Source organism: Manis pentadactyla, chromosome 7 (genome assembly GCF_030020395.1).
Source record: "Manis pentadactyla isolate mManPen7 chromosome 7, mManPen7.hap1, whole genome shotgun sequence".
Taxonomy (NCBI): Eukaryota; Metazoa; Chordata; class Mammalia; order Pholidota; family Manidae; genus Manis; species Manis pentadactyla.
In genome coordinates, this window is record NC_080025.1 from 58,000,782 (window position 1) to 58,028,353 (window position 27,572).

Below are 27,572 nucleotides of genomic sequence, written 5' to 3' on the forward strand. Positions count from 1 at the left end.
CATACTCGGGAAGCTCAGGCCCTGGTGTAGCCTGGAGTCTGAAGGAGGGCCAAGGCATCCCGCAGAACTTGGAGACTGGGTGGGTCCCTGGTGAAAGGCGGCCTTGGCCAGATGGTCTGAGGGGCTTGTCAAGCCTGCAGGGTGTGCCCGTGGCTGCCACACTCTGCCACTAGCCCACTCACCCCAATGTGTCTTATCTTTTTCTGCAAAAACAGCAATGACATATGGATTTGTCAGAATCCACAAGGGTAAGAGACCAAACAAGAAAGCAAACTGATGAAGAGTTGGTTCCTCCCAGGCACTGGCTTAGAGTCCCGCTGTTTCAGACCACTGCCTGTGTACCTGCAGACTTGGCAGCCACAGGCTTCCAGGGCAGGCAGGATTTGCCACTCAAAGGTCAGGAGTCTGTCCCCACCATGACCTTGCCACCATTTGCCATCCAGGTGGCACACCCCAGGTCGACGAGGAAGGTGCATTTAATCTACAGTTATTTTAGGTGTTGGGAGCCCCTTGTCCTCTCCCCTCCATCCTACACTTTCTCTCCCTTATCTGGTGAACCCAAAGAGGTTTTGGAGAAACCAGTTGTATGCATTCACCAGTGCTGTCATAACAAAAACCACAGACTGGAGGGCTTAAGCAACAGAAACTACTTTTCGCACAGTTGTGGGGGCTGGAAGTTCAAGATTCAGGTACCAGCGGGGCTTGTTCCTCTTGAGGGCTCTCCCCTTGGTGTGAGATGGCTGTCTTCCTGCCCTCTGCAGGGCTGCCCCTCTGCAAGCTTGCCCTGGTGCCTCTTCCTCTTATAAGGACGCCAGTCATTGGATCAGGGCCCCATCCTCGCTGGCCTCATTAATCACCTCAGAAAAGAACTTAACTCTCAATTACAGACACATTCTGAGGTATTGGGGATTGAGACATCAACCTCTGAATTTGGGGAGAACATAATTCAGCCCATAACACCAAGTGACTAAGCCCAGTCTTGCCTCAGCTCCCTTTGATAGCAGCATCAGAGCACCACAATACCCACCGTGATACCGAGATTCATGTGTGACACGTTCCTGCGTATGAGTGACAGAACCAGGCACCATCTCTCTGCATGCATGACAGTCAAAGGAAACACAATGAGAGAAAGACAAAATAGATTCAAAAGTCACAAGAAGTCCCCAGCAGCTGTGACAGTCTGGGTTAGCTTTCATGTGTCTGTGATGATTTCCAGGTGACTGTAGCCACCCACCTGTCTTGAGGGAGGCTCTCGTCAGGGCAGGATGAATGGGGGTAGCATGCACACCAGTGGGCCCCACAAATCATTTGACAGAAATTGCTACCTTCCTTTCTGAGCGTCTTCCAGTGCCTTTCTGGACAAACTCCTTGAAATGTTAATAGAGAGTCGTTAGCATGATCCGCTCAGTGTCTTGCCAACAATTTTATATACGTATTTTTTTTTTAATCTGCCCTCAATGTATATTCCCCCTGAAAATTGGGAAACTACTCCTACATGGACTGGAAGAGAATTTAGCCTGTTGTTGTCTCCCATTTCAGCTGCTGCTCTCGTCCTGGGGCATGTGGTTGGCCGTGCTGGTTTCTCTCACTCCTTCCCCTGCTATGGGACATCTTTGACCCTAACATGCCGGGGGCCAGCAGGTTGTCGTCTGACAGCCCTTTGCAAAAATTTCCTCCCCAAGATCTTTTCTCAGTAAAGATCATTTCTTCCCTAAGAAGGCAAAGATAAGAACAGGGTTTCTGGGGACCTGCCCTGAGAATATCAGAGTCAAAAGCCTGATGTTCTTAAGAACTGCCATTCGGGACAGAAACCCAAGAATTAGTTGGGGGTCAAACCACAAGGGAGCTCACAGTAGCCCTCCCAGCCCTTCATCATGTACTGGATTTCTGCTGCAGATGACTCAGGTCTGGTTTCAACAAGGTGACACGCAGGCTGGTGGAAGGATCCATGCAGGCTTGATAAAACAGCCTGGGTTTGGGTCTGAGCTGAGAGAGAAGGTGATTGCTGCAGGGTGGTGAAATGAACCATTCAGCTGCAGCAGACCAGCTGCCTTCTGGCGGCCTGAGTGCGTCTAGGTTCTTCCTTGGCTTAACACACAGGTTTCTGTCAATGAAAATGGTACCTTTGAGTTATTTTTAACAGTAATAATCATAATACTGTTCTTTTCTGTTTGCATAGCCTGACTCAACTTTTAAACCACTTTTACATGCCTGATCTCATTGACTCCTCCCTGTAGCCCTGGAGGGGCAGGTATTGTTAACCCCAGAGCATAGAAATTCTGGAAGGAGAGTCAGGATTCAGACTCCAGCTCCTGGACACCACTGCTCCTTCTGTTGATCTCAGCTGCCTAATTTCTCAGCTGTATTTGGTTGCCATTAACGAGATAGTTTGTGATTTGGAAAACCAGGTTGGGTTATTTTTATTGTTGTATTTCATGTCAGTTGTAAAGACAACATCTGATTGCTCACTGTGTGTAGTGCACTGCTGTAAGAGCTTTGCACTTCATCTTTACAACCACTGGTGAGAGGAGGGCTATTGTTAGCCCCATTTGTCAATCACCAGTGAGATCCTCACAGGGGAAGATGAAGAAATGTGGGCCAAGTGATACACCTGCCCTGAAAGGCCAAGACTGTTGTTCACACTGTCAGGCCAGGGGATGTATCAAGTTGCGTGCTACGCCCTGTCCTCTTCCGCATTGTAAGTGAGGATTTGGAAGAAGAATGGCATGGGTGGCAGGCTTACCAAGTTTTCAGTTGATAGATTTGGGAAGGAGAATGGACACTTTAATGGGTTAGGGTTCAGAAAGATCTCAACAGGCTGGAGCGTAGACTGAATTCAACATTTTTAAAGGATGCCTGTGGATACTTGGCTTGGTAGCAAAATGTGTGAAATAAGACTTAGATGTGATGTAGCTATTAGAAATTAAAAACCTAGATTGGATCTCTAGCTGAATTATAGGAGATTAATGTCCAGAACAGCCAGACAGGAGCTGTTCGGACCCATTTGTAATGTTCTCCCTTCTGAGTTGCAGTTTATGAAGGTCAGTGGGAGCCTGAAAGGACTAAGAGGTCACGAGAACAGTGAAAGTGATGTTTACAAGGAATGGCTTAAAAAGACATCCAGGGCTGATTAGCCTGGAGAAAAATTTTGAGGGACAAATATTTAGCAAAATGTCCATGGAAGGGGAGTAAGACTGGTTCAAGGTGATCCTCATAGGGCAGAAATGGGATTGATGTGCAGGCATTACAAGCAGCTCAGTGTAGGGGAGACTCCCTGACAGTCCTGGAGCCGTGGTGTGGTTCATCTGGTGCCCACTGGGAAAGCACCCTCTGCCCTGGCTGGCAGTGGAGAGGCCAGGCTGGGCAGGCACTTGATTAGGGTGCTGGGAGGCAAAAACAGGGGTTAGCAGGAAATGATTACCTGTGGGCTTTCTTCTTGACTGTTGAGAGTCTGTTATTCTGTCCAACTTGAAGTTCTAAGACATTGGTCCCTTTGGTGGAAATGATGATTCCATCCTGGAATGGTGATCCCTCTATTGGAAATGAGGGCTGTATCAAAGATGAGAAGAGCTGTTCCTCAGTGTCCCATCTGTAAATAGCTAGTGCAGCATGCCTGGTGTGCATTTGTGTGTGTGTGTGTGTGTGTGTGTGTGTGTGTGTGTGTGTGTGTGTGTGTGTATGTCTACTAACAAATGGATGCCTCCTGGACCGGAACTGGCAGTTTTGGGGAACTGTTTCCTTGGAATGTCTGTCTGCTGTCTTCCACCTGATGCCTTAATTACCTTGACTTCAAGATTTCCTCCTCTAAATGATTCCGTGAAGGGTTTTGAAGGTAACTCTCAGTTACCCCGATGCTAATTATTCCATATGGTTTGTCCTGGCTCCTACTTTCTGCAAGTTTTTTTTTAATTGAGGTGAAAGTCATGTAACAAAATTAACCATCTAAAAGTCACTGATCAGTGGTATTTAATACATTCACAATGGTGTACAGCTACCACTTTTATCTAGTTCCAAATGTTTCATCACTGTAGAATAAAACCTAGTACCCATTAACAGGTTAACCAGTAACATTAACCCATTATTTCCCCTTCCTTCTCCTCCCTACCCCTCCACCCCAGACCCTGGCAACCACCAATCTGCTTTCTGTTTCTGTGGATTTGCCTATTCTAAACGTTTGTTATAAATACAATCATATGTGAGCTTTTGTATCTAGCATCTTTCATTTGCATGATGTTTTCTAGATTCATCCATGTTGTAGCATGTATTAGTGCTCCATTTTTACAGCTGAGTAATATTCCATTATATGGATGTACCACAATTTGTGTTTATCCATTTGTCCCTTGATGGACATTTGGGTTTCTACTTTTGGTAGTTGTGACTAGTGCTGCTATGAATATTTGTATACAAGAATTTGTTTAAGTACCTGTTTTCAGCTCTTTGGGGTATATACCCTAAGAGTAGAATTGCTGGATCCTATGATAATTCTGTTTAATTTTTTGAAGAACCACCATACTGTTCCCATAGAGGCCACACCATTTTACATTCCTACTGACAGTACCCAAGGACTGCAGTTTCTCCATATCCTTGCCAGTACTTGTTTTTTTGGGCTTTTTTTTCTTTTTAATTTATATAGCCATTCTAGTGGGTATGAAGTGATGCCATGCCTTCTTGTGGTTTTGATTTGCATTTCCCTAGTGACTAATGATGTTGATCATCTTTTCATATGCTTTTTGGTTACATATATATATATATATATGGAGAAATGTCTGTTCAGGTCCTTTGCCCATTTTTAAATTGGGTTGAGCCTGCCTGTTTTTGTACTTAGAATGAAGGTCCTAAACTTCTTGCTCATCAGGTACAGTACATCATATTTTAAGCCTAGGTTTGCTGAGAACCTAGGCCGCCTCCTTATAACCCAGGCACCTGAGGTGAGGAGAGAGAACAGGAAGAGGCAGGAAAAGTGCTCCAGAAGGACCAGAGGGCTCTGAGTTTGCTGGCCCACAGAAGCTGTTCTCATCTCTGTCCTCGAGGTCATCCTGGAACTCTCAGATACTAGGAAAGCTGTTTACATTTGTCTCTGGAAAGACTCAGGCTCCCAGGCCACCAGGCCTTCCCTTTCATTGGTGTTTCTTCTAAGTATTGCAACATCCAGCAGGCCTCCTCTTGACAGTCCCCTGAGTGGGGGAAGTGTGCCAGTGAGCCCTTGACCTGCTGGCCTGGGGTCCAGAGGACAAGGCTCACAGCCTTACCTCAGGAGCAGACTCTCTGGAAAGCTACAAATGACAGAGAAAAGTGGGCTGGGCCTTCCCTCCAGCCGCTGGGTCAGGAGGGTGGCCGGGTAAGCCTCATTCCCACCGGCTCCATCCCGCAGAGGTGGCACTGTAGATCAGTTCCTGCTTTCCCAGCCAGCACAGCCCCCTCCCAGTCAGAAACGTTCCGGGTTTGTCCTTGGTTCTGGGAAGAAACTCTCTACAAGAGGAGAATAGGAAGCCAAAACCTAGAGGCCCAAAGCCATGTTCTCCTGCATAACCCTCCCATGGGGACTCCCTCTCTCCAGCTTTGGCTGTGTTATTAAGCTGCTGAAGGGATGGTCCCAACCTGAGGCAGACTTACAAAGGCAAGTGGGCGCTGCCTAGGGTCTGAGATGATACCATTCTCCCTAAGAGCCATCTTTCTGAGTCTTAGAACGCTTTTGTCTCTTAAAACATCTGTTTTTATTTTTTCCTTATTAAAAGGCAGGTACTCCTTCACCAGGGCTAACTTAAGATTTCTCAGGTAATAGCCAGGTTTCACAAAGTAACGTTTGAAACACGGGAGATCCTAGTAGAAGACAAAGTTGCCTAAAACACACTTTACCACTGGGTTTCTTTTAATGGAGGCAACATTCACATAACAAAATGAATTATTTTAAAGCATACAGCTCAGTGGCACTGAGTCCATTCACAATGCTGTGCAACCATCACCTTTCCCTACTTCCAAAACATTTTCCTCACCCCCAAAAGAGACTGTATAGCCATTAAGCTGTCACTCTCCACTCCCTTCTTCCACCAGCCCCTGGCAGTCACTAATCTGCTTTCTGTCTCTCTGGATTTACCTATTCTAAATGTTTCCTATTGCTGGAGTCATATAACATGTGGCCTTTTATAAACCATTGTGTTTTGGGAATGGAAGAACTCCCCCCTCCCATCCACTGTCCCTTATTAAGATCAGGAAATAAACTTTCTAAATACCCAGAATGGACAAGAATTCCCTGCTTGAATTAATAGTTAAAATGTCCCATCCAAGTATTTCTCAGTCTTTATAACAATATCCTACTCTCTGCAAAGTGCAGGCTTGGTGTTGCCCTGGGCTGTGCCCATCGGGATGACAGGCCCAGAGGGAAGGAGGAGCAGAAAGGCCTGAGGCCCCCGCAGGCTGCCGGCCCAGGCACAGGCGGACAGCAGCTCCTGGGCAGCCTGAGGGTGGCCTTCGTGCTGTGGGGCTGCTGGAAGGCTCCAGCCCTTCCCAAACAGTGACTGCTCCAACCAGCCTCTAAGAAGTCCACTGCCTCTGACCACACCTTGTGTGTGTGGTTCAGCGGTTCAGGAAAACCCAAGTTCATCTGCCAAATTCAGGATACAACCCTGACTGTTCCGGGCTTTTCTTTCTGCCTTTCCCTAATTGCATCTGGGCGTGCTCTCTTAAAGGGGAAGTGGTGCGTTCTGACTGGCCAGCGCCCTCAGCCAGGAGCCAGGAAACGGCTCTCCCACGAGTCGCGTTGCCCAGCGTGTCACTGGCTCAGCCTCCTTATCCAAATGGCAAGGCTGACTCCCCAGGATGTGTAAGTGTGAGCGCAGGGCACATATGCCGCACAGGATGGTGTGGGGCTGGGCCCGGGTCACGGGGGAGAGCCTGGCAGGCGGAGCATGCAGTCAGCCCACGGTCCTTTTAGCAAGTACGAGGCTCAGCCTGTCTAGTGCTCGGGGTGCAGCTGGCATGGCCACACAGGGCTGAGGCATGCAGTGGGGAGAATAGCTGCCCCAGGAGGTCAGGAGTAGGCGGCTGGGCTGGGGACCAGTCTATTTTGGACAGCCCTTCTAGAGGCACAAATGATGGGGCCTGGGTAGGAATAGAGTGGAAAATTTTATAGTACACCTCTCAGCACTGGGAAGCCAGCTGTAATGACCTTACCAACTTGTCACCCCCACTTTTCTGCACTTCTGGGTGGCACCAACTCCACTCTTTGCCTTTTTGTCGGCAATTATGTTTGTCATTTTTATATGTCATTTGTGTTAGGAAATGTTTCAGGTGTCTTTTTACTCCATGTCTAAAATTGCCTGAGACTAGAAACCTATGTTTTCCCTTTTTTCTTATTTGCGGCGGCCGGTCCAGCGTGTGCACACAGCGGGCCCCAGGTAAACGGTGGTGGCCTGCCCGCTGGCAGACTGGCAGCTCGCTGGGACCCCTGGCAGCATACCTGGCCTGGTTGCTCACTCGAGGCTTGTTTCCCACGTGCCCATGGAGAAATAAAGGGGAAAGCTCACGCACGCTCATGCACACAGTCAGTTACTGCCTCAGTGCCCCAGGTGACTGGCCAACCTTAGGGAAATGGACTCTTGCTACATTTTAGACTCCTCTTGGCCCTAGGTTTTTGTTTGTATGGTGGTGGTGGTTGATCCTAAATCATGTAAAAAGCTGTGTTTTCACGGAAATAATCTAGACAGAAGGTCCTAAAAAGGGGGGCTGAGGGAAACAGAAGGAGGCTGGAAGGGGGGAAAGAAGTGTGTGCCTCCCTACGACGCATATATTGACAGAGCACAACCACACCCTATTTCAAGACAACTTCCTGTTTGCCACTGCCAACTGCCACTCCACGGAGAACAGAAATGGTTCCGTTATTAGTGGCTGCTGCGGGACCACTTCAGCCTGTGGGGTGAGTGGTTCTGAGTGACACTGTGAGCTTAGCAGTGAGTTGAGACTTTGCACCTTCTACTATAGGAGATGTTGACCCCACACCCTTGAAATTGGAGGTTAGTACAGATAGAAATCAAGCAGCGGTGGCTTCTCCTTACACAGCTTAGGCATGTTCCTCAAACAATGCTCCCGTAGGATTCCTGTAAATGGAATGAATAGTTTTAACTCAGGGCCAGGGAGAAGGCAGAGACCTGATACTTTGGAAAATTACTGCTGTTATTTTTTAAAAATCGACATGTTCATGTACTAAGGGAATTTATAGTAAATGCCTACTGTGAGTTGGTGCGGTGCCAGCTACCTATGTGTTATCAATCCTCACAACATTCATTGTGAGTGCCTATTAGGACAAGACCCAGGGATAAAAGAGTGGACTAGACATCCGCCCTCGAGGTGCGGCCACAGACAGGACACCTAGATCAGTAAACCAGCAACTAGAACATGTGCCATGTGCTAAGGGGGGGGGTCTCGAGATGCTATGGGGGCACCTGTCCACTTGTAACCCTATGACGTGGGCACTATTGTTCCCATTTTATAGGTAAAGAAACTGGGGCTCTGGGGGTTAAGTTATTTGCCCAAATCACAGAACTAATGAGTGACAGAGCTGGGATTTGAGCCCAGATCTTTCTTCCAGAGACAGCAGCGTTTGATCCACATTTCCACTGACTCCCAAGCTGGTGCAGAGCATGGGAATCACCTTGGGATCTTTTAAAAAAATACAGATTTGGGTTTCCTGGCCCTGCTGTCCCAAGGGCTAGGGGGCCCTCTGCTGCACCAGGTGGGCTCTCAGGTTAAGTGTGGCCTGGGCCCTTTCTGTATCTCATGCACCCGGATCCTCCCTCCATTCCCAAGGCTGGAGCAGGCCTGTGACAGTCTAGGGCTTTTTCATGCACTTATCCCAAGACATCTGGGTGAAGGCCACTGATGTTGCCTCATGACAGTATTGGGAAGAGTCATTCAGCTATTCAGGTATTTTAGACATTGGAAATCCCTGTTCGTGTATTTTCTCCCCAAAGATATCCTAGCCTCTGCCACCCCCTTTGCCCAGCTTCCAGCTGCCTGTCGTACGTGTCCCAGAGTGTCCCTTCAGTGTCCCCGGGGTGGGGGTGATGTCACTCTGCCATCTTAAGGTATAATCCAACTGCTTATCCTAAAGATGGAAACCACTAGTTTTCACCTAAGCTGGGGTGGGTCCTATGTTTAAACTCATGTGATTTGTGTACTGCATGTGTTGGCTGTTGTGGTGGGAGGTCACTCTGGTGGAGAAGTCATGCCATGCAGGTGGAACTCCTTGTCAACCCCTCCACTGCCCTGTTGGCACTGGACACATGGGAACAGCTGGGGCAAGGAAAGGCCTGAGGTTATTCAGAGGATTGCCCCAGTCCTCCGGTGGCAGCCTGCCTCTGAGGGGGAGCCTTCCTCCCCAACTCAGAGTGACCAGGTGGGGGCCAGCGGAATCTGGAGTGTGTCTGCCCACCCTCAGGGAACCTTCTGGCAGTGACAGTGTCTGTCTTACCACCATTATATCCCAGGGCCTGGTACATGGTACATGCCAAGGAAATGCTTTAAAGGATGAATGAATGAACGAACAAATGAAGTTTGACTTGAACACATGTTTTTCTCTCCTTCCTACCTTTGTTCTTGCACTTGTGTTCTCCCTTTTACCATCTCTGATTCAGGGTGACTTATTATTTTGTTATTGTTGTTGTTTGTTTGCTTTATCTTTTTCCTGTATGGACTTAAACAGCTTTAACAGAACAGAGCTTATTTAGCAATCCATCTTACATCCTCCTGTTTTCCTCATCTATCTGTATATTATATATTCAGATATACAATATATGTTCAGTGTTATATGTTTTTATAAAATACTGATTAGTGTTTACATATTATTTGGGATATTTTTTATTTTCTTGGAGATTTGGGTATACTGTCTCACATATACCTTCCCTTTGATTGAATTAACCCTCGTAATGTCACTTTCAACTGCTTTGATACAGCTCATTCAGGTTAATGGTGGTATTTTTTTACCATTGTAAACAGTGCTGCTGAGAATATCTTTGGGTGGAGGGAGGTAGATATTTTCCTTGAGGTCTATTTTCCAGACTAAAATTGCCAGATTACCAGATCAAAGGCCGTGAATGCCTTTTAGTTCCTGTTATTATCACCAGATTGCTCTCCAGAGAAATGCCACCCCTTGAAAGTACCCCCAGCAGTGTGTGTGTGCACTTGTTTCCCCACAGGTCTATATTTGCTGCTTTTTTATTTCTTTTGTCTAGGTTGGGTATCTAGTGAGGACATCCCTGGGGGCTGATGGAAATATTTCAGGGCCCTGGAAAGTCCCTGGGACTCCCCAAATCCTACCCAGAAGCAGCTGATGCCAGAAATGTGCACCTTAATATAAATAACTAACAGAAGGGCAGGTAGGAGAGGAGATGCTCCCAAGAGGGAAAAATAAGGAGGCCTCCAAGTCATCTAACTGCAGAGTGGTATCCTGGGCCAGCTCTGAAAATGGGAACTGCTTTGTCAAGCTAGTTGGAGAATTGTGTTGCTCAAGTGCAGAGGGAAGAGCACATACCAGCGGGGTGGCCTGGTAGAAAGGGCATTGGCTCCAGGTCCAGGCAATCCTGGGCTCTCCTCCCAGCTGTCAAGGTCCAGGTGACCTTGGTTATGTTTCATAATCTTGCTGAGCTTTAGTTTCCCCATCTGTAACCAGGAGGTTAACAGTGTCTACTTTGTGGGTAGATTACATGAACCAGCAAGTGTGCAAGCAGCTTGCAGAGTGCAAGCAGCTTGCAGAGTGCCTGTCACATCATGGGCACTCAAGAAATGCTACTTTGCTTCCTAACTGAATAAATGGGCACAGAGTGACCAGATGACCAAGAACCCAACCCAGAGCCTCAGGGGATTTGAGGACTGAGCAGGAGTGAGCAGCTTAGGCCCCTGGCCCACACTGGCATTTGTCAAAGTGCCCCAAACAGTGCACATTGCCCAGCACTGGGTAAGAGGTAGGGAGGGATACAGAAGACCTAGCAGCAGGTAATTGGTGACAGGCACCCATGCTTTAAGGAGCGCACCCTGGCACTGAAGCCCTGATATCTTTTAAAGAGGGACTCCAGCTTGAGGAGGGAATGGCCACGCCAGAGACACTCGCAAGCACTCCTGGCACAAGAACTGCCTGGCACGGCTCTGCCTACCACTCAGAGCCTGCCTTAGTCACTTGACTTCCCTGTGTGTTCATTTCCTCCCCCGCCGAGGAAAGCTGATTCAATATCCCTCCTCTAACCACTGTGGCACTATATTTAGTGTCTAACTGCAATTGTGGTAAATGAGACCACAAGCTCAGATTCTGGCTCCCACTCCTCCATGGAATAGCCTGTGACTTGGGGCCGGTTTCCCAAATGCAGCTGTAAGCTGGGAAGATACCTACCTGCCTTACCAAGTGGTCTCAAGGTGCAGCCTGCATGACTCCCACACAGTTCCCTGTGCCCAGGTCTGTGCTCTTCCCCTCACCATCCCGCTCCTTTTGAAGAAGATTTCCTTGGAATTCAGGCTTGTCCATTATGGAAAGCACCCTGGCTGCAGCTGCTAAAGCAGATAGAATGCATTGATAAAACCGATCCCAGCTCCTGATTTGCTAAGCACCCACCCTCAGAGGTGGCGGCAGAAAGAGACTGAGCTCTTAGTGAGCATGGTGCTCAAAGTCTGTGGGGAGGAGGTTGGTCCCTTAAAGGCCATATTGGAAAATTCCCAACCCATTCTTTCTAAAACTGGAACAGGGAGCCACACTGGGTGTTGGCGGCCAGCTCAGTCATTCATGAGGTGTCTGTACTGAGGTTTTGCATGCAGGACATTGGTGCTGTGAGTATGAAAATATATCCATGAGAGAAGCACAGGAGGTGAAGCAGGTTCCAAATTTTTACTGACGTTGAATTGCATGAGAACCTGGTGGCTTTTACCCAAGGAGAGTAATGGGGAAGAATTGTGGAGGCCCCAGGGCTCCCCACACCTAATGGAGATTTTCTCTAATGCTGAGAGTCAGTGTCTGCAAGCCCCCTGCTCAGCTGGTCTCTGGATTGTGCCCTAGAGTCATGCCTGGATGGTTAAGGCCTATATGGTGAAGAAGGTCACAGTAGAACAGCCAGCTGCTGAGATCCAGGGTCTAGACTTCCCATAATGGAAATACAAAAAAGTGACAGGATTTGGTTTTTCATTTCTTTGGTTCTAGGGTCCCCAGCCCTTTAAAGTTGAGGTTTCGGGCTTTGACATGGGGCTGCTGACTGTTACCTGAAAGCTGTCAAACACATGAAAGATGTTTCTTTCCTCTCCCTGGGGAAGTCAGGTGCTGTGCTGAAATGCCCATGCACAGTGGAGCCAGGGCTCCTATGGGCCCTCCTGGCTCTCCCGTTCGCTGCAGTATTTCCGAGATTTCAAAGCAATAGAGCACAGAGTTAAGACTACTGGCTCAGAAGACATCCCCAGAACCGATGTTTCCTAGGTCTGTGATCTTGGGCAACACATATCTCTGAACCTCAGTTTCTTCATCCATAGAACAGAGGTAATAATAGTACCTCTCCTAGGATATTGTAAGAATTAAATGCTACATGGTAAATTGAATGTTTAGTTGCGTGCCTGGCATATAGGAAAGTCTTAATAAATTATGATTACTGTTGGCCAAAGGACAGAAGGGTTGAGATCAGAGATTGATCTGATAACAGCAATCACAAAGCTGTTATTGCGGTAATGGACACTTAATTCTGAGTAGGTGTTCTGATAGTGAATTTCTGTTTTCACTTCAGTAGGTAAGTGGTACTCATATTCAACATTAGCACAATAGGTTGGTTTGGTCTTTCTGTCCAGAAACAGTCGGGAAAGAAATGTGTTGCAAGAGCTCTAAACTGTTGCAGCTTTTCACTTTGGGAACTATACCTCAGATAAATAATCCTAAGTCGCTTTTTAAATAAATAGTTAAAAAAAAAACAGTAAGTAGATAGTAAGAGAGTGGCTAAATAATGTACAGCATGTCAGGGATTGAATATTACCTAGCCATTTTAAGTGACCAGTATATGGGAATTAGAAATGTTTCATTAGATAATGTTAATTGAAAAAGAAGAGTCCAAAATATCAGTTGGTTATTTTTGTTAATGCATCTGTGCACATTAACAAAAAATGAGAAAATGTGGAGGGAAAGGCTCTTTTTTTCTAAAACTGTTTCAGTCTATAAAATGTCTTAGTAGTGAGTAAAAAATACAACGGCCTATAAACTCTTTCTGGGCATGGCAAGTGGAATTAGAATAATGCTAAGGGTCTGCCTAAGGCAGTGCCTTGACCAAAAGGGAAAAGAAATGAGTAAGTCCGAAGCAGGTGAGGGCCTGTGTCAGAATGGTTTTAATACAAACCTGGAGCACTTTACCCAGAGACATTCCACCTGCATAGCAATATATTTTTGCAGAAACTAAGACCCTGTGTTCTCCTATCACCAGCCCACCCACTTCTCTGTCAAAAGACAAAGCCCTGTAAGTTATCAATAGCTGTGTCCTCACAGACTAGAGATACATATATGAATAGAGCTTTCTGAAAAATCTGCTTACTTACTCTGCCTTACTCAGGACATCAGTTCTACCCATTTTCAAAAGCTTAGCTGAGTGCAGGGTGAAGCTCACCTCCTGACTGAAGCTCTGATCACACTGACCCTGGTTTCCCACTTTCAATTCTTATAGAGCCTTTCTGGCCAGCACCAGGGGTGGCAAGCAGCCTCATTTGCAAAGCTCAGGGGACAGAAGTGCACATCTCTTTGTGCGATACCTTGAAATAGTGATAGATTCAATTCAGTCTGAGCAACAAGGAACAGTTTCACAAGTAGGAAATACTACTTTAATCTGATATTACAATACAAAGACTCAGATTTTTAAAATGAAGGGTGAAGGGCTGCTTCAAGTTTTGATGAATATTCTCTCCACTTGCCCTTTGGATTGGTAAGAAGAATTTACAGAACTGAAATATAAAACCAAGAAAACGGGTTCTCCATTGTTTTAGTTTTTTCTGTGAGTTTAGCAGCAGAATGTGTAGGCAGCTGCAAACCAGGATTCTCTGAAAAGGTGATTGTAGAATGTCTGGTCTGGCCCATCCATTTTTCCCTCCTGGCACCTTTCCTTGATTTATCTTTATGTACTCATATTATTTCTAACTCTAAGTTTAGCAAAATAAAATTTATATTCATTACCAAGGTTTATCTCCCACTGGAACTGACGAATAGTTGTGCATATCCTTCCCACTTACCCCCTCTGCCAGCTTGAGTGAGTGGTAGCCAGTGAGTGAACAGGGGCTGCAGCAAAATCCCAGGCAGTTGTGGTAAAAATCGAAGATTTATTTTAGTTTTGGAAACCTCTGCCAAAAAAAAAAAAAAAAAGAAAGAAAGAAATTGCCAAAAAAGACATTTCTGAAGAGCAGAAAGATCTATGGATTTGAAGTGAGAAGACTGGGTTTTGGTCTCACCATTGCCACCAACTAGCTTAGTCCTGCAGGCTGGTACCTGCCAACCTCACTAACTGATAGCTTATCCATCAAGGAGGTTGGATGAGCTGACTTTTAAGATCTAGTTCTAACCTCCAGTGATTCTCAGTCCTTCATTTCCTAATTTCCTGACTTCAAATCTTGGTCACAGTACACCCCATTTCCTGCCTTCCTGAGAAGAAGCTAGGCCCCTGCGCGTGGCACAGAGGCCCTAGTCCTTGCATAGCCATTGGCCCTGACCTTGGGAAGTCCCCTCGCCTCTCCAGGTCTTCTTGGCCAGTCAGCCGTGAGGAAGGTGGAGACGCCTGGCTGCTTCCTGCCTGTCTCACAGGGGTTGTAAAGGCCAGTATAATTTTACAAAGGATGAATACCTCCAAGGAAGAGCCTGCCTGAGTGAAATATTTCAATATTTGAGCTGTAATTATTGCTGTAACATTCAGGAATCATGAGGGATGAGGAGAGAAGGATAAGGTGTAAGTAGGCCTTGTATTTGTGAGAATTGAGTGGAAAGAGGCCTTAGAGGCCATCCAGGGACCCACCTCATTTACAGATAAAGACATGGAGACCGAGAACGTTTAAGTGGTGAACTCCAGGCTATAAGGCTACTAATGTGGTGTGATTGGAGTTGGAGGCTCGCTCTCCTGCCTTCCAGCCCAGGGTTGTCACTACTACATCAAAACACAGACCCTGAACAAGCTCTTGGTTTTTAAAACCTTCAGCAGGATGGCTCTGGGAACTGAACATATATGCAGAGTATATTCTGACTCAGTGAAGAAAAACTGCCCAGTTAAGTTATCCAGGGTGAGCACAGGAAAGGCAAAAATACTCAACAATCAGATGATCCTCAAAAACCTGCTTTTCCCCCATTCCCACTTCGTCAGAGGAGTAGAGCCATTCTGTTCTGAGATAATCTGGCATTAGGGAACACAGAGAAACCCCAAAGTCCTGTCCCAGATAACCAAGATTAGTCTGGCTTTCTTCCAGGTCAGGGTGCCTAGAATAGCAACCAGAAATGTCTCACTAGTGAAACAAGCCTGAGACTCAGCCTGGAGCTGGAGGGCAGATGTGGTCTGCCTTCTTCCCCTTGTTCATTATCACGTTTAACCCGGATTTCCAGATTTGTGATCTCTAGTTCTTCCCATCAGAACATGTGTTATAATTTTATTTATTCAGCCCACATTAATTAAGTACCAACTCTATGTGGGGCCCTGTAGTAGGCACAAGAGAGCCAGTGGGGACTTAGAATTTCAGAGTCCTGGTTTCCTGGGGGTCCAGGATTCCTAACTATAGTTGTGTGCAGAGTTTTGGGACCTGTGTAAATGTGCACTTATCTTTGGAGAGGGGTTCTTAACTTTGATTAATCTGTTACCTGTAACAGTTAAGAACCCCCATCGTGGGTAGGCTATACCCTCAAACTTCATGCACCTGCTATCCCAGTCGGCATCCTCATCCTGCACGCTGAGTCAGCCGACGGAGGGTGCGGCAGCAAGGTGTGTCTGCCCCGAGCACTGGGATTTCTGTAGAACCTCAGCAAGCTGTGCCTGCCCGCCCGAGTCCAGGCCCCTGCCTGTGGATTCTGCCTCAAGCACTGATTGCTCCTGCATGGCCGGCCCAGCAGCTGTGGTCCTAGGCCTCAGTGAGCCCTGGAGAGGCCACAGTGCAGGTGGATAGATGCCAGGCCACTTCCTGGCTCTCTGAAGGCCCTTTGATGCAGCCCTTCTGGTCCTTCTGACCTCAGTGCTGCTGGGGGTCAAGTGCAGCAGTTTCCTGTTTGTTCTTTAGGGGGCACTGCCCTGTCTGCTGCCCTGGGGGACCTTACGCCTCTGAGTAGCTATCCGGGGATCTCTTCAGCTATGGGATTATCTTACTGTGTTCAGCTGACACCTGATGTCCCCTTTGCTAGTCCTGTGGAAGTGGCATGGCAGAAGGACAGCCTGATAAATACCTCCCATGAGAAATGTGGTGTTAGTTCAGCGTGCCCTTTGGTACAGAAATTCAGAATGTGGTCACTGCTGGTTGGTGGGATAGAGCAGATGACAAGTTACACTGTAGTCAGAACTGAGGCTTCTGGGAGCTGATGATGCCAGACAAGCTCTTTTCTCTTGCCCGTTGTGTGTCCGAGCGTGCACGGGTGTGTGAGACTCACTGCTACAGACGATGTGCTGAGTTCTACTCTTTCTCCCTCCGTAGAGAGAAGACACGGTTCAATGTGTAGACCTTCTCCCTCTCCGGCGCCTCCTCCCTCCCATTCCAGGACATCACTAGTACAGGCGAAAACAAAAGCCTGTCTCAGCGGCCATAACTCTGCCAGCAGCACCTCAAAGCCATTCAAAACGCCCAAAGACAATCTTCTTACCTCCAGCAGCAGGCAGCACACAGTCTTTTCTGCGAAAGGATCCAGGGATAAACCATGGTGAGTGTCGGTGCTGGCAGCCAGCAGCTGTCTGTCCTCACTGCTTGTTCCTGTCACCAGGGCAAACTGTGTACCCTCTGGCTTTGTTCCTGGGCATTGTGTCCAGGAATCTGGGGGACAGAGGAGGTCAGGGGCCGAAAACCAAATGAAGAGCAGGAACCTAAGCACTGGAGGGAACCCGGGACCTAAGGTGCCCTGGGCCTGATGGGGGAGTTTCTTCTCTTCCTGAGCTGCACCATGTTGTGACTAAGGAAAGGGTAACAGGAAAATATGCCTCAGTTATACTGTCACCTCTCAATTTTCTGCACCAGTGAGGAGAAGTGTTGGAGTTGAATTAATCAAACATGCAGACAGTCTGCCCAGCAGGGAGGGCAGCCCTGGTCCCGGCCCCCCACAGGGCCTCCTGTCACACCGAGGCTGCCAGCAGAGGCAGGTAACTGGGAGCCGACCACGGGAGGAAGTGAGAAAGTCCAATGAGAATGTCACCCCTTTGATGGGGTAGGAAAGAGCCCGTTGCAGGTGACTGAAAAATCAGAAGCTTTTAATTCTTTTTTTTATCTCAGTCTTGACCAAAAAGTCAGGGAAAAGATACCCGTAGATCAGACAGACAGGAAGCCAAGCTGAAAACAAGGACAAGAGGCAGAAAAAGGAGTGGCTTCATATGGTGACGGGCCCACCTTGGGACATGGAAGGGTTGAGCCTCAAGCCTTACCTTTCAGGCCTCAGGTAGGCAGACAGGAGTGAGTGTGGAATCTGTCCAATTTATATATTTAAAGAGAAAGAGTGCTTTGTTAATTAATGGTAGTTAATTACACTGAAGTTGATACCAGTGGAAGCTGTGGAGTAAAGTTATCCATCAGTTGGTTTGTCACTGCATGCTGGAAATTATGATGACTTTGTGAAGAGCTAATTATGCCAGGTCAATTAAAGGGCCTCTTGGGCTGGAGTGGAGAGGTTTGGACCCGGCTGTTGAGGATCAGAGTTACCGGTCATGCAGGTGGGCCTCATGGATAAGCTTTGTCTCGTGTGACTGGCAGGCTCTCGGGTCCATCCTGTCAGAGGGCATAGCTGGTTAGGGAAAACCCAGCCTCCGAGTGGTGGTTGGTGGCCTCTGGGCCTGCCTGCCAAGAATGTGAGTCTCTTATCTGTGACCTCAGAGTGCACCTGGGAGGTTGTTTGCCGAGGGAGCTTCAGGTGTCCTGAGAGAAGTACAAGCTCTGAATCATGGCCTGTGTACACTTCTCAGCTGGGTGACTTTGGGCAAGTTGTGTGATCTTGGTGGGCCTTAGTATTCCTCACCTGTAAAATGGGGCTAATAATAGTTCCACCCCATGGGATCGGTGTGAGGATTTCTATAAAAGCAGCAAGTGCAGCATCTGGAGCAGAGCACACATGTGATAAATACTGGTGCTAATGTCATCATGATTGTGTGTGCCCAAGGACAGAACCCCTAAAACCAGTGATAACCAGTGAGGGGTCAAATTTCTGAAAGAGGAGAAAAATGGCCCTTCAGGCTCAGACTGAAGTTAAGAATGAAAAAGGAGGAAATCATTTTTTCAGAGTCCAGAAATGAGCTGCAGGGCAACCAAAAGAGGAAAGCTAGTCCAGGGACTCCTGAGGAATAAGCCAGGAAACCTGGGGGTCACGAAAGACTATAAAATGAACACAGTACCTAATGAATATAAATGCAGTCCTGCGGTGGGGTGAGACATAGCGCCAGGAGTCCTCCCAGGAGGCACGCCTTTGCGGAGCCCCTGGGGTTAGATCAGTCTCCAATTCAGACCAACCTGACTTGCATTTATGAAGGCCTGCTGTGGGCAAGGCCCCTTCAGCTAGAGCAGAAAGTAGTTTTGAAAGAATCAGAAAAAAAAATGGCCAGAGTCCAAAGCAGAGAAACCAAAAGGATTGAAAAGAGAGAAATGACTCTTAGGAAAGAAAGGTCCAGAAGCTGGAGTGCTCCCTTTGTGTGAAGGGCAGAAAGCTAATGGGTGAGTTTACCTAACTTCAGGTAGGTGGGCATTCTGACAATGGGGTGTGCCAGGAATGAGGCTGAATGCTGGCCGTACTCCTCGCTGTTCTCTCCTCCACAGCCTGGCCATCGTCCCCTCGCCGCCATCACTGGGACGCATGCCAGCAGGGCTGGGCAGGTCTGGCTTGGAGGCTTCGAGGGCTCGGCCTCAGCCTCAGTTCCCAAAGGGTTCCCCAGAGAGCAGTATGGAAGAACCAGCGCTGAGCTAGGGGCCACAAAGGCCAGTTCAGGTCCGGGCTTGGCCACTAACTTCACTTTCTGTGTGACCTTGAACAAGTCACTCACCTTCTCTGAGTCTTATTTTCAAGCCTGAATATTTCATGATTCTAAATCACAGTCCTCTCAAAAAACCCTCAAAAGTCCCTCATTGCCTACTGCATTAAGAGTTAGGCCCTCAGCCCAACATGAGGGACCCTCCATAAACTGGCTCCAAACCCCCTGATCCAATCCTGATCATCCAGCACCATCCCATTCCTCCAGCTTCCCCACCGCGTCCTCCTGTGGTACCTTTGCCTACAGCATCTGTCTTTCTTTACTCAATTTAACATTTAATGAGCACCTACTATAATATTATGAGCCCACTCTGTTACAATCCCCAAGGATATACAGGGCCCACTGATGTCATCCATGGTACCTTTGTGCAAGTTAGAAAAAGGTCCAAATACAGCCCTGTACACAATTGGCTTGTGATCTTCATCCCCTACTCTCTTCCTCAACCAGGCACCCTAGTGCAGTGTACAACTGGTACAACCGTATACTGTAGCCCAGGTATACAAAGTCAAGTAAGACACAGACACTGTCTTAGGGAGTCTGTAAAAAGAGACATACACTAATACAGAATGCAAAGTGATAAGAGCTAAGATATTGGTAGCACAGAGGAAGGACACCCAACCCAGGCTGTGGACTCAAAGTGTCACAATTAGCTGCATTTGAAGATTAGTAGGAATAGGCTAGACAAAGGAAGTGGGATTAAAATGGTTAATGTTATGTTGTATGTATTGTATTACAATAAAGAAAACTTTAAGAAAATGGGAAGGGTGTCCCAGGCCAAGGGAACACAGTGTGCAGAAGTACCTGCATATGGGGAGAGGCAGGAGATGAAACTGGGTAGGTTGGCACGGGCCAGATTATGAAGTTCTGCTCTATGTGCTGAGTTCAGGAATTTGGACTTCACCCCGAAAGCTGCATGGAGGTGTTAAAGGAGCAGCTTTCCGCCTTAGTAAGGTCACCCTGACAGTGGTAGAGAGCGTGGCTTCAGAGGCCACCAGGAAGCAGCAAGGACAGGGGGGACCCTGGCTGAGACAGCAGGCATGTACAAGGTAGGCTGGGTGGGAGAGATAGAAAGGAGGAAACCTCCACAGCGCTCTGCAGCCACTTGTATGTCGGGTCCTTGCAACACAAAGAAAGACTTGAGGCTCTGGGCTTGGACCACAGGGTGACAGGTCCTGCCACATTCCCAAGTGGAGGACAGAAAGGGCCAGAGTGTATAGTGGGGAGGAGAGGATGAGGTAAGCTGGGAAGTCAGTGGAGTTTGAAGCATCTGAGAAACATCTACAGAAACACCACTCTCCAGGAAACCCTCCGGGAACTTAGGCTGAGGCTGAGCCCTCGAAGCCTCCAAGCCAAACCTGCCCAGCCCTGCAGGCATGCGTCCCAGTGATGGTGATGAGGGGACGGCCAGGGTGTGGAGGAGAAAACAGGGAGGAGAGGGCAGCCAACGCAGATGTCAGGTGTCACACTGAGTGTTTGAACCCAGGGGTCAGGAGAGAGACATGGACTGGGAATGGAGATTTGAGAGTCATCAGTGTAGACACGAGCATTGAAACCATGAGTATGGATGGGGTGTCCAGAGAAGGGACATGGTTTGAGAAGAGCGGGGGCCAAGGGCGGGGCCCCGGAGAAGAGGGGACAGGGGAACAGGATTCTGAAGAGACGGGGACTGCTAAGCCACAGTTCTGTCCACACCTTCCTGGCCCAGATCCTCCCTCCTCGCTGCCCATCCCACTGGCCACCTTCTTTTCCAAACCCTTCTCTCCTCATTTACTTGCTCCTTGCCAGCCACCTGTTTTGCTGGTGTCTCCTTTTAATCCCCATGGCACTTCATTTCTACCTTACCCGTGACTCTCTCTGTGGTCTGCCATAGGTTAGACCTCCTATATGCCTTCCACTCAGTAGTAATTGCAGGACCTCCTACACGGTAGGTAGGTCCTCACACTCAGCAAACATGGTCCCCTTGTCAGTAAATATTTGTTGAATTGAATGAAATGGATCTGACCATTGAAAGGGATTTTAAGGTTTCCATTCCTGGAGACGGTTAACCTTTTGTCTAGGATTGTTCAGACTGAAACTATCCAGTGGAAATACTGTGTGTGCCACACGTAATTTTAAATTTTCTAGTAACCATGTTGAAAAAAATGAAAAGAAACACATGAAATTAATCTTAATAATAATACAATTTATTTAGCCTAATCTAGTCACAATATTATCGTTTCAACATGTAATCAGGGAAATGGTTTCCTTTTTTTTTTTTCCCCATACTAAGTCTTTGAAATCCTGTGTGTCATTTATACTTACAGCACATCCCAATTTGGACACTCAGTTCATTGGCAATTCTTGATCCATATTTAGATTTCATAAAAAGTTAGGGATTATAAAATAGATTTGCATACCCAGGGTGATCCAGACATTTTCTGTTAAGTGAATCAAGTATGTGTTTTTCAAATTTAATGAATTAAAATACAATAAAATTTAAAAGTCAGTCCCTTAGCCACATTTCAAGTGCTCAGTGGCCACAGAGCACAGGTCTGGATACCCAGGCCAGTGACCCTGTGTGGGGCCCTCTGGTTCTTTGATTCACAGGTATGTTTGTGTGGCTCCTAGGATCTCTCGAATGTTATGCTCTCCAACAGTAGTATGGAATTCCAAAGTGGAAGGAACTTTCGCTCCTTTCCCATATTAGCCTGCTGCTGCTCGGTGTATGGTGGGAACAGACCTGGGGGACCCAGTCGGGCCATGCAGAGAGTCCCTTGCCCAAGTTCTACTGCTCCCCTGCTCCAAAGAAGCTCTGTGTCAGCCCTTAAAGGTCGAGAAAGCATAAGCCTGCCTGCAGGTGCTGGGCTCTGGCCTTTAGATTTGATGCAACAGCAGGTTAGGGGCTCCCTTTCCGGAGGAGCTCAAATTCACATGTACAGCAATAAAAACGCCACTCCTGAGTAAAGCCCGACCTCGGCATCTCACGCAAGGTTAAATGATCTGTGGGCTTGTTTTTCTCCCCCTTCTGTGGCTGGGGAGGTTCAAAAATAACTCTGCGTTAGAAGAAAGGGGGGAACAGGGAGGGCCTCTCCATGCTGTCAGATTTGTCCCCTGCAGATCTGCCTGGCAGCGCCTGCTCTGCCCGGCCCCCAATCCAGCTCCTGGGCTGTCAGAGCCTCTCTGCACTAGTGCTCTGTCCTGCTTGGGAGACCACCCCTGGGGTGCCAGAGGCCAGAGAGCACCCTGTCTGGTGTCCTGCAGTGTGGGTGTCCATGGAGCCCACAAAAGGCAGAGGGAAGTGGGCAAGGTGACTCTGTCCCTGGATCAAGAGGGAATTGTGACTGCTTGGCTTTTGTTTTGATTGAATAGTTGATATTGCTTGACTGTTTTGAGCTAAGATGAATGTTTCAGCCTTCATGTAGAAGTCCCTGCTCAGCCAGGGGACCGGCCTCAGCACAGGGATTGGGGTAGCCAGTCTGACTTCCCCACCTGCTGTCACTTCGCTGCCCTGGCGCAGGAAGTGAGCCTTAGGGGAATTCAAACCCACAAACCCACTGAAGTGGGTGGGAGCAGGGAGGAGGTTTTCCTCCCCCACATGGCTTGTTGCCTTCTCGTTGGGCCTTATCAACCCACACGTGTGTGCTGAATGCTAAATATGCTCAGCTATTAAAAATGCAGGAGATGAGCCTGCTGCTCCAGAAGGAAAGTGAACCAGGGCAAAAGAAAACTCAGCAGGCTCCCTGGCCTCCTGTGGGCACCCCACAGTGTGGGGGAGCGTGTCCTGGAGTGCAAGTGCTCTGGAAGCCTTCCCAGCGCCCCGTGGGGAGGGAGGTGATAACCAAGAGGCCCTGGCCAAGCACCTTGGGAGAAACGAGCCTGGCTTTCACCTCCTGTATAAACAGGTGTAAATAGGTGTCTTGTATTTCTAGTATTGATGACTCCCAGACGATGTGGAGCGTCATCTCAGGGCTTCCACTCAGCCTGGGAAATGCTAGAAACCTGAAGTGCTGCAGACCCCCAGGGGACCTAACCCCTCTGATCACCCAGCTTCCTGAGCAGGATCCCAGCAGAGGCCTCTCTCTGGTCAGCTCGCCCCTTGCCCTGCCCTTCCTCCAGTCTGCTGTCCACACCCCTCCCCAGCACTGTGTGTCCCTAGGTCTTGATTGCTTACCTACAGAGTAGAAATTTAACCCCTTTAGAGGTGGATATACAGTCCAGCATTTCCCGCTTGTTCAACTGCTACTGCCAATAATTTCACCCCTGCACTTCATATTCCAGGTGTCCCAATCTATTTGTAGCTCCTCAAATGACCTCTATATGTGGGTTTGTGCCATCTCCCTTACCAGGAGCAACCTCCCTACACATGCTTAAAGGGGCCGCCAGCACTGAGATTTAAAGTATTTGCATGAGCATCATTTCCTCTATGAAGCCTTCCTGGACTTTTTGTACAGACTGAGAGATGCTCCTTCCTCTAAGCTCCCATTAAGTCTCAAGATGCCACTGTAAGAGCTCCCATCATGTATTGTGCTTACTTGCACCTTTATCTTCCCCTGCCCCCAGCTAGACCATGAGCTTCTTGGCATCCCCAGGGTTTAACCCAGAATCTGGCATCCAGACAAATGTTTCATAACTGGATGTATCATGAGTGAGTGAATGAAGGAGTCTGAAATGGAACTGCCCCTTCCCATTCCTCATGTTTCAGAGACTTTTCTGATGCTAAAGGAAACAACAGGTATAAATAGATATCTTTTGTGTCCTTGAGGAGAAATCCGAGTGCCCATTCCCATCATGGAGCTCTTTATCCGTGTTACAGTCACTAAAGTTAGGATGGGAGACCCATGGTCCTGGGGGATAGAAAGGGAAAACCCTCTGTGCTCTGGCAAGAAGGGAAGGTACTCTCCTCTAAATTAAAGAGGAGTTAAGTATTGCACATTCCCACACCACAACCCCTGCACAGTGTTGGTGCCTATGTCCTGGGATGTACTTGACCGACCATGCAAAAAACCATAATCAGAAGGGAACTGAGGGGCTGGAACGGCCTTCCACAGAAATTCCTCCCTATATTCCCACTTATAAATCCAGCCCCTCCCATGAGGGTGCAGGGGGACATTGTGAGGCCAGTTTTTGCTCGTAGTGGTGCAGGTTTGGTTGACCAGGGGAGAAGCAGGACAGGGTAAGAGAGGAAAGATGGGTGGACAGAAGGAAACAGTTGGCAGTTACTACGACAAGCCACAGAGGGAAGGAGTGGAAGGGCCAGAATATCCAAGCACCCCGCGGGGACTGTCCCTTCCAGGACAGGGAGGCCCGGCAACTTAGACATCTAAGTGCTGCGTGCTGTCCGGGTTTTCAGAAAATCAAGGTAAGGACAATGGACAGCTCCTTGGGCGTAAACTCAGCTGCCCTTGTCAAGGCACACAAGTGCTCAGAAATAGGGCCTGGAGTCTAGGGAAGAGAAATAGAGGCTAGGACAGCTGGGGAAAGCTGGATGGAGAGAAGGCGCATGAGCCACCAGGACGGTAACCATGGTCCTCCAGGATCACAGAGCACGTTGTAGTTTTTAGAGGAAGTTGCTGGCCTGAGATCACATACACAGCTGGGTAGCAGCGGAGTGGGACCCCACCCCAGTCTTCTTACTTCCAGTGCTGTGACAAAGAGCACTGCCCTTAGAGCCACCTGAAGTCAACCCCGTTTCTGCCCTTCCCTTTGCTCAGTGAATGCTCTGGGGCAACCTTTCCAAGCCTCAGCTCAGGAGTGATGATTAAACAGGATCCTGTGCTGAGTGCACAGCCTACTGCCCAGCACACAGCAGGCACTCAGCATGAGTGTCAGTGGCGAATGAGAGTTAGGATGGGGGGGTAACAAGCAAGCTGCAGGCTGGTCCTTACGTAAGGCACTTGTCCTGGTGGAGAGCTGGCTTGGTTTTATTGTATTATGTGCTCTAACCTTCATTGAGAACATTAACTCATTCACCAAACATATATGGGGTGCTTCCCTAGTGCCCAGTACTGTGTGATGTCAGTGGGCTGATTCTGGAACAACCTACACACTCGGTCATGGTCCCTGTCCTCAGGTAGCTCGCCATCTGGCCAGGCACAAAGAACTGAAACCTCGCCTTCTGATGTGGTAAGTGTGGCAGAAACACTTAGGAAGGGGCCGCCAGCACTGAGAGAGAAGAGAGCATTTCATCTGGATCTAGGCAGATGGGGCGTGTTCATGCAGAGGAGGGAAGGAGGGCTCACCAGCAGAAGGATCCACCCAGCCCACATGGAGGTGCAGAGCCAGGCAGAGCACCCAGTGTTCCGGTAGCAGAGAGAGTCCCACGAAGCTGTGGAGAAGGTGCGGGGCAGAGCTGTGGGTACACTTCAAGGTTGGACTTGGTACTCTGGGCAAGGGGAGCCCTCACAGCCATCCAGGCAGCAGGATGGCAGGGGCACAAGTGCGGTGGTGGCTGAGTGGAGACGGGTCAGAGCACGGAGACTGGGGTAGAAGGACTAGGGTGGGACCACGATGGCGAGGCCTGCACTGATAATGCAGAAAGGGGCCAAGTGTCCACGGAGGGCCAAGGTCTCTTAACTGGGTGGTGATGTTGTACACATTGTTTTTTAAAAATACAAAGTGCATTTATTTTGGGACAATAATTTCCCAAGTTTGCTGTAGGTCACTGTGAAGACTAAACTCTTGAAGGTTTAAACGTAGTGTGCTTAAACATTCTGAATGGTTTTGGTTTGGGTGAGTACTGGGTTCCACTACAGAGCAGGAGAAAGCAGTGAACAACACCTGCCCCCCAGGCCACTTGAGAGGGAAGACACTCCCTTGGGGTGCTGAGAGGCAGCTGGGATGCTGTGCCTTTTCTCCATCCCCAGCATGCTCAGAGCAAGCTTCCTCAACGCCAAGGCTGAGCCCAGGTCTCGGCTCCCAGCCTGCTGTGGCAGAGGTGGGCGATGTTCTGTGAAGAGGTCACTTCTCTCACTCTGGGCTGGTGGCTCCAGGGCTGAAGGGACACAGTCCATTTCTGGGCCACGCTGGCTTTGGAAAGTAAGGGACAGGCCTAGCAGACAGGACAGCTTGCAGCTCCACAGCGGGAGCCGATGACCTCTGGTGGCCACAGAGGGGAGCGCCGCTGCTTGTGCAGAGCCTGTCCTGGACCAGCACTGGGGGCTCTATCCTGGTCTGCACCAGCACGCCTTCCAGAATCCACTTGCTTCCTTCTGATCTCTGCAGTCTCAAATCCTGCCCTCAAAGTTCCTGATGCCATTTATGTATTGATGTGAATTCGCCGGGTATTCATTTTAATTGTGAGGCTGTTAGTTCTCATACGTGGATAGTTGCAGTGTGGGGTTGTCTTAAATCCCTCTTAGGCCCACTGCCTGCAGCTGCGCCCTTGTAGGCAAGCTGGTCTCAAGTGCACTCCAAAGACAGCCTGCCCAGCGTCATTTCCCCTACTGGGCCAGGACTCAGTTTATCCTTCTTTATCTTGCTTCCTGAGTTTTCCCACAGTCTGGGGCATTATGACTTGCCACGAATGCCGTTGAGTGTCTGGTGATCTCCCAGTGGGTTTGGAAACCACCGTCTGAGCTCCATGCCTTGGGAAACCCTGATGAACAGGAGTTCCAGCGAGACTCACAGAGGCTGCTGGGGCCTCCCGCTTCCAGGAGCTCTGGAACAGCCCAGGACGGGTGCATACACTTAGGCGTTATGTATAAGCCAGCAAGGACCCCCATTGCCAAACATAATTTCAGGCCAACATGTTAGTATAGAGGAGGCTGGCATCCTGCTCACTCTCCTTCAGAACGTGTTATCCAGGTGGGGGCTTTAACCACCAGTCTGGTCTCAGGCAGTGCCCAGAAGCAGGTGGGATTGTGAATGAGGGCTGAAGGCTCCTGGGAAGGATCCCCACATCAGGAAAGGCCTCTCACCTGGTTCTGTTCCTCCTCATCACTTCACACCCAGAAGTGGCCCGCCACTCAGGTGAACATGGAAGGCCACTTGCCCACCCATCTTCTGCCCTTGCCTCCTCTCACCTCATCCACCCCTACTTCCATGGCGAGACTAGAAGAGCTGCGAGGACAAAATTTTCTGATGGTGACAATGACATATACCCCAGAAGCATCAGGGTCGTAGGGAGAGGGCGTAGCATGATCCTCTCTCCCCTTTTTGCTTTAGATCCAATTTATTGAGGGCCAACCATGTGCCCAGAACTATGCTAAGCACTTTGTATGTGCTGTTATCTCATTTAGTATCTTTGATGAGCTTCATTTTACTGATAAGGAAACTGAGGCCCAGAGTAGTAAAGTCCTGAGATAAACCAAGCCGGGCAGCCACATTATGTCCATGTGGGTTTTGCTTGGAGGCCAGGAATAACTGAGGCAGGTGCTCATCCACTTGCCACGCTGGCCACCATCTTCCTAAGTCACACAG

The 27,572-nt window shown here is 48.6% G+C and overlaps 1 protein-coding gene across 10 annotated transcripts in view; it reads left to right on the forward strand.

Annotated features, from left to right (window-relative positions):
• Positions 1-27,572, forward strand: part of ATXN7L1 (ataxin 7 like 1) — a 224,426-nt gene that overhangs the window by 152,422 nt on the left and 44,432 nt on the right. For 8 of the 10 annotated variants that reach the window (XM_036892387.2, XM_036892388.2, XM_036892386.2 and 5 more), the window contains one exon: positions 16,651-16,873. In XM_036892387.2, the coding sequence (XP_036748282.2) occupies positions 16,651-16,873 (223 nt within the window). Of the gene's footprint in view, positions 1-6,742; positions 6,821-7,608; positions 7,913-16,650; positions 16,874-27,572 lie in introns of those variants that run through there. The other 2 variants (XM_036892395.2, XM_057504414.1) reach the window with 2 other exon arrangements.